The sequence below is a fragment of the Habropoda laboriosa genome, unplaced genomic scaffold, assembly GCF_001263275.1.
Source record: "Habropoda laboriosa isolate 0110345459 unplaced genomic scaffold, ASM126327v1 scaffold57, whole genome shotgun sequence".
NCBI classification, from domain to species: Eukaryota; Metazoa; Arthropoda; class Insecta; order Hymenoptera; family Apidae; genus Habropoda; species Habropoda laboriosa.
The window spans coordinates 2,078,982-2,084,863 of record NW_017100229.1 but is presented as its reverse complement, the minus strand read 5'-3'; the positions used below and the strand labels follow the sequence as shown (position 1 = coordinate 2,084,863).

At 32.7% G+C, this 5,882-nt stretch overlaps 1 protein-coding gene across 1 annotated transcript; it reads left to right on the top strand.

Moving 5' to 3' along the window:
* Nucleotides 1–829: 829 nt before the first annotated feature.
* On the top strand, nucleotides 830–4,730 carry LOC108571442. Its single transcript, XM_017933487.1, has 3 exons — nucleotides 830–4,162; nucleotides 4,241–4,355; nucleotides 4,473–4,730. The coding sequence occupies exons 1-3, from the start codon at nucleotides 932–934 to the stop codon at nucleotides 4,652–4,654; spliced, it is 3,528 nt and encodes a 1,175-aa protein (XP_017788976.1). The 5' UTR covers nucleotides 830–931; the 3' UTR covers nucleotides 4,655–4,730.
* The last annotated feature ends 1,152 nt before the right edge of the window (nucleotides 4,731–5,882 follow it).

Below are 5,882 nucleotides of genomic sequence, written 5' to 3'. Positions count from 1 at the left end.
AATATAGTCACACTGCTGCATGTATGATTTTTAACATAATAAATTTTGATATAAGCAACAATCGAATTGTAACCTGAGTGTTTCTAATCTAATGTGAAATCACATCGAATATATATTCCATAAATCAATAAAAAATTGATACTTGAATTGTTCGTTTTCAACGTGAAAAAGATTTTTAATAAAGGACTAATTAATCATTTATGAAGTGTTATTTTACTTTTCGAAATAATGTGCGCATCGCAATTTGACGGGATAAGCAGTAGGGCGCGTAGTTAGTACGTCTATGTTCTAACCATTAGCGCACGTACATGCGCGTACAAGTAGATCTGTCAAACGAACGAACTGTATTTGCATTCTTCTACTTTGTGATATTCATAGTGCTTAGATTGTATAAAATTATATATAAAATATTATTAGTAGTGTCCTTTTCTGCGGTCATAAGCTGATGTGATTTTTTCGTACTTTATCGTAACTTATCACTTTCAATATTGTTTGCTGTGTAATAAGGGCGTCAAAAGTATAAAAAGTGAATTAACAATGTCAAAGTACGCGTCATTAAGTTCGTTGACACGAATTTTTAGTCGGTCTAAGATAAATACTCTTTAATCCGCGCAAATTGAAACGATATTTAGTTGATTTTCATTTATGCTTCATTCTATACCTCGCTCATATTAAAAGGTTCTGAAAATACAACGAATTTGCCGTTCTTTTATACTCTTTCGCAAGCATCTCGAATATTAATTATACATTACAGAATGTAAGATAACCTTCAACGAATTTTGTAACAACATACGCTTTTAAACTTTATTTAATTGCGCTATGTATAAAAAAGCATAAATTCCGTATCAAATTAAAAACGAAATAATTTAGTGATTTACTTTTAAACATAACAGAGATATGTTTGAGGAGCTGTATTAGTACAAAAATCAACATGGTGCGTGTAATCACAGTGCATAATTTTTTGGGACAAAACATCACCCAAATTGAGGAGCCAACTGCAAGCTGTATAGCAAATGCATCTGGGCGTGAAATGCTCCTTTTAGCACTTTCAACACATTGTGTTGAAGTGTGGGAATTGACGATGTCTAATATAAAACTACATACTGTTTTTCCAACAGTTGATATGATTAATCAAATGGTGCATTGCACCAAAGGAGATTATGTTGCTACATTAGAATCAAAATTATCTAGGGATGCAAGTCCTAATAATCATACAGGGAAATCAATAAATAATTTTGTTAGAATTTATGTTAATTGGGCTATGGTGAAAGATCAAAGTCAACCTATGCGTGCTAGAATTGCAGGACGTGTCACTCCAAGTTTAAATCGACCATTAAATACCTTAGAGATGATAGAGCTGCCATTAAGTATACAGCCCACATCAATTGCTTGTTGTCAAAGTACGGGCAATCTTCTAGTTGCCTTAGGAAATAGTGCTATCTTGCATGAATTCAAAATTGAGACACAACAAGTATCAAAGATGAAATTCATAGATTTTGAGGCAAGACCATGGTCCCTAGGATTCTCATTTTGTCCTACACATATGGAAATTGTTGAAGATTTCATATCAATTATGGATAAAACAAATTTATGCATTTTTCGGCTGACTAATTCAATGTATGAGGACATTGATCAATTAAGTTCTCTAACTTCTACAAACTCCTCATCTATTGATAAAACATCCATATCTACTGACTCCTCCCTTGTGGAAAATAGCAATAGTATGACAAATCAAGATGACAGTACAATACTACAAGGAACAAATACAAAACGTAAAAGTTCTACTCAAGATCTTAGATTTATTATATCAGAGAACAATGATTCTTGTGGAGTAAGCACAAAATTAAAAAGTAGAAGACATAAAAATTCTAAAACAAGTATATGGAGCAAACTGGAAACAGGAGATTTCAGAAGAATAAAATCCAATAACAACGAAGGTGTTATAAATTTGGATCACTTAATGTACAATGAAAGAGATGAGCTACAGAGATTAATTGATCAAGAAGTTATTGATACAAATTCACAAACACTGACCATCAATTTACCATCTATAAGTTTAGAAAGAGCAGGACCTGGTCATACTCTAAGTCCTTTCATATTGAATCCATCGGATATAAGGATTATAATTAAAACAAGTTCTCCTGATTTGGGATGGTCAGAAAATTATACAATAAAAAATTTGTTATCCCTTAAAATCATGGCAGCTAACAACAATCCTAAACTTGATGGAAGCTCAGAACTATTCAGCTGTTCTTTGCTGAAGCCACTGTACATGAGAAAGGAATGCAATAATTCCTGTTTAAAAAAATCAATCCTCAGATCTGATAAATATACATACTTGCAGGGTGTAAGTTGCTTCCTATGTACCCTACAAGAAGGGTACCTTTATCACTTCTCTGCTACTAGTTCCAATCCTATAGATGCTACGTGTTTGACCACCTATCCATTTACTGCGCCTGTTAATCACGTAGCATTGGAACATAGCGTCTTGCACGCATTGACTGATGCTGGTCTTGAGTCCTATACGTTACGTTTATCTCACCATGTCGCAAGATCGTCGAACGATATGGATGATTTAAGAGCTACATGTCCTAGTGTTTCTGAGCCCATCTGTTTGATCGGACTACGACCATTCTTGGGAATACAACATCTGTTGCATAGCAAAAATTATCTGGTACTCTTAGCCAAAGCTGAAAATTCATGGACTTTATATTCCTTAATTTTACCGAAATTAGAGAACTTATATTACGATATTTTAAACGCGGCGAGAAGCCACAAATCGTCTAGTCCCAGTACCTACCGACATTTATTAGGAGAAGCACATGCTTTGATACGTTTAGCCAAAGATGCTGCGCACAATAGCTCAGAGATTAACGAATCTGACGATACCGCGAATAAAAATGGGTTGAAATTGAGAAACTTGTACAACCAATCGTGCGCGTTACTTGGAGACTATTACATTCGTTCCGAATACGAATCAGACTGGGATTTTTCTATACCTTATTATAAAATGTCAGGTCTGAAGCCTTCAGAAGTACTATCTAGAAAATCCAGTCAAGATGGACCGGGTCTCGTCACATTTTTAACAGATATACTTCTGACAATGAAAAGTGGCTCAGAAGCTGATGCATTGTTCCAAGGATTTAATATTATTGAAATTATTTGTAAATTGAAGAGACCAGACTTGCTGAAATTAATATTCAGTAGTCCTGTACTGCGAGAATATGCTACGGAAAAATTGATACATCTTTTATTATTGTATGAAACGGATGAGTTAGTTAAGTTAGCCTTGGCACTGTTATACATTCAAGCTGAAAAACAGGAACAAGCAGAAAAAATTCTTGAACCAGTCCCAGCGTTATGTATCAAAAGAATAGTTGTAGAACATTGGGACTTATTATTCGATATGACTGCAATGAAAAAGAGAAGTCCAATGATTCCATCATTCTCTGATTTCGCTGGGACGTTGATGCGTCAGAAAAATTCAACGTTTGCTGAGATTTTAATACAATTAATAGAGGAAGATGGGGTTTTGTCTCTTCATCAAATTATACAGGTGTTCTTAGAATATTTACCATCAAGAGTAGGACGGGACGGGCACAATGCGGCGATGACTTTACAAGTATTCCTCGAGAAATACCTTCACAACTATTTTAGTACAAAGTTAATCACGGATTCGTCTATGATAAATAAAAATCAAATACGCACGGATTTCGCTCTGGTCGAGGCGTTTAAGTTATTAGTACGATCGTACTTGGGCAAATTAACTCAAACGAAAGTGTACAAAATAGAGTATAAAGAAAGTGTACAAGAAAGTTGCGACAGCTTCATATTCGCGAAATTTAGACCTCATTATCTAAATAGAATGCCACCGTATGCGAAAGATTACCAAAAAGTCTTGAACATGTGCGATCTAAAAGATTTAACTGATATCGATAAGACTGACTCTGAAAAACCGATACCAACGGAATTGTTTAAATTACAGTCTGTATTATCATGTGATTTTATACCAAACGAATGCTTGTACGAAGTTAAGCAATTTCTTGAAACACAAGAAATTGATGGCAGTTTGTCTTTGAAAACGCTGTGCATTCAAAATACAGAAGAAGTAACTGCACTATTAATGGAAAACTGCCCCCAAGCAGTTGGGCAATATGCCAAGGTACATATTCCATTATTTTATCGAACTTTCAGTTAATAGTATTTACGATAGAATTTCACAAGTGTTGTCAAATTTTAGGATACGTATGCTAAAGACTCTGAATGGAAACACTTAATCGAATTGACGCAAAATAAAATTTCTTCATCGATTGCGCGGGAAGAAATTCATTGTTTATACACGCAAATTATGAAAGGTAAACATTTTTTCACCTGTGTTTTAATAAAAAAAAAAAGATACGTTGGTTCACAGATATCTTTTATGCTAAAGTATACTAAGCTGTATAATAATATAGATATTTTTAACATTCCAGCAATTTTAAATTACCTACCGCATACGTTATCTTTAAAAAGTCTACATCGTGTTCTTCCAAAAGACGACGTAATAGCGTTCCAAAAATGCAGCGAAATGTGTAATCAAATTATGCATGCCGAACATGTTAAATCGTTGATAATGGAAACTGGGCAACAACTTTTATCGACACTAAAGTTGTGAGCGATAGTTTCAACTGATAGATTTCACCGTCGTTCGACGATAGTATAGGTCCAATTTACTTTAGTCGTTTAACAAAGGAAGCATATGACTTAAATGCAACAAAAAGTCAGGTTGCATGGAAATTATATATGTATAGAGGAAATAGATTTGGAACAAGGTATACTTAGTCGAGTTTGTTGAGAACAATAATTCTTCATGTGATAAAACTTTCGCGAAATCTTATTACTCGCAATTTCTCGCTTCAAGTTACTTACTTGACATTTAATATAATTAATGAATTTCTACTTCTGACCACCTTTCGAATATCTTTTTTCACTTTATGAAAAATGAATTTATGAATTATCATGACAATTGCACAATTTGCGATATATCATTCATATCTCGTGATTTGTATAATACTTTTTAAAAGGTGCACGTTTCTTTTGGTCCAATTAATTAATGTGTTCAATTTTTGTTACGATAATCGTAGCCACGCACAAGGTTTTTTATGGATAAGGTTATTCTAACAAAATGTCAAAAATTGAAGACAAATACTATAGATAAAATTAATTCATCATATTATTGATTGTTGAGATATTCTATATAGATATATTGTATTATGTCTAGACGTATGTTATCTTTCCCTTAGCTAATGAAATAGTTAAACCATAATTAATAAAAGTTTATACAGAACCAAGCATATAGATATTAAAATTTTACAGTGTTATATATAATATTTAACATAATAGATTGCTTTATACACTGGAATAAAAAAATTCCGTAGTGGTGATCATGTATTTTTGACTGCTGTTTGAATATTTCTAAGGATTTGTTAAAAATTGTTTATATTTTGACCGCTAAGGGCGGGATGGCATGTGTTTAGAAAAACACATATTACTAAGATAGTTACTTTCTATTATATTCGTTGAACCTATAATGTAGTATTTTCATCACCTTTCTGAATGTTACAAAATATGTAACTTTGATGTGCCTTTAGGACTAATTTCTCTTTGTTATAAATCTAATATAATTATGTTAGAGGTGATCTATGATATTTATAAACTATGATAGAAATAATATATCCGTAACTCATATCAAAACGCTTTTTTATTATGTAATCATATTTTTAGGATACTATTCATTTATTTAAAAAAAAGAAAAATCTCATTAGGTTTGTTTGTTCCGTTCCGCTTTAATATTAACGATTCTTATTTATTTAAAACCACAAACTTAATTATTTTACTCAGGG

Coding starts and splice junctions, on each gene's coding strand:
- LOC108571442 (XM_017933487.1), top strand. CDS start 932: ATGGTGCGTGTAATCACAGTGCATAATTTTTTGGGACAAAACATCACC. Junction 4,163..4,240: donor CAGTTGGGCAATATGCCAAG/GTACATATTCCA, acceptor GTCAAATTTTAG/GATACGTATGCTAAAGACTC. Junction 4,356..4,472: donor ATACACGCAAATTATGAAAG/GTAAACATTTTT, acceptor TTAACATTCCAG/CAATTTTAAATTACCTACCG.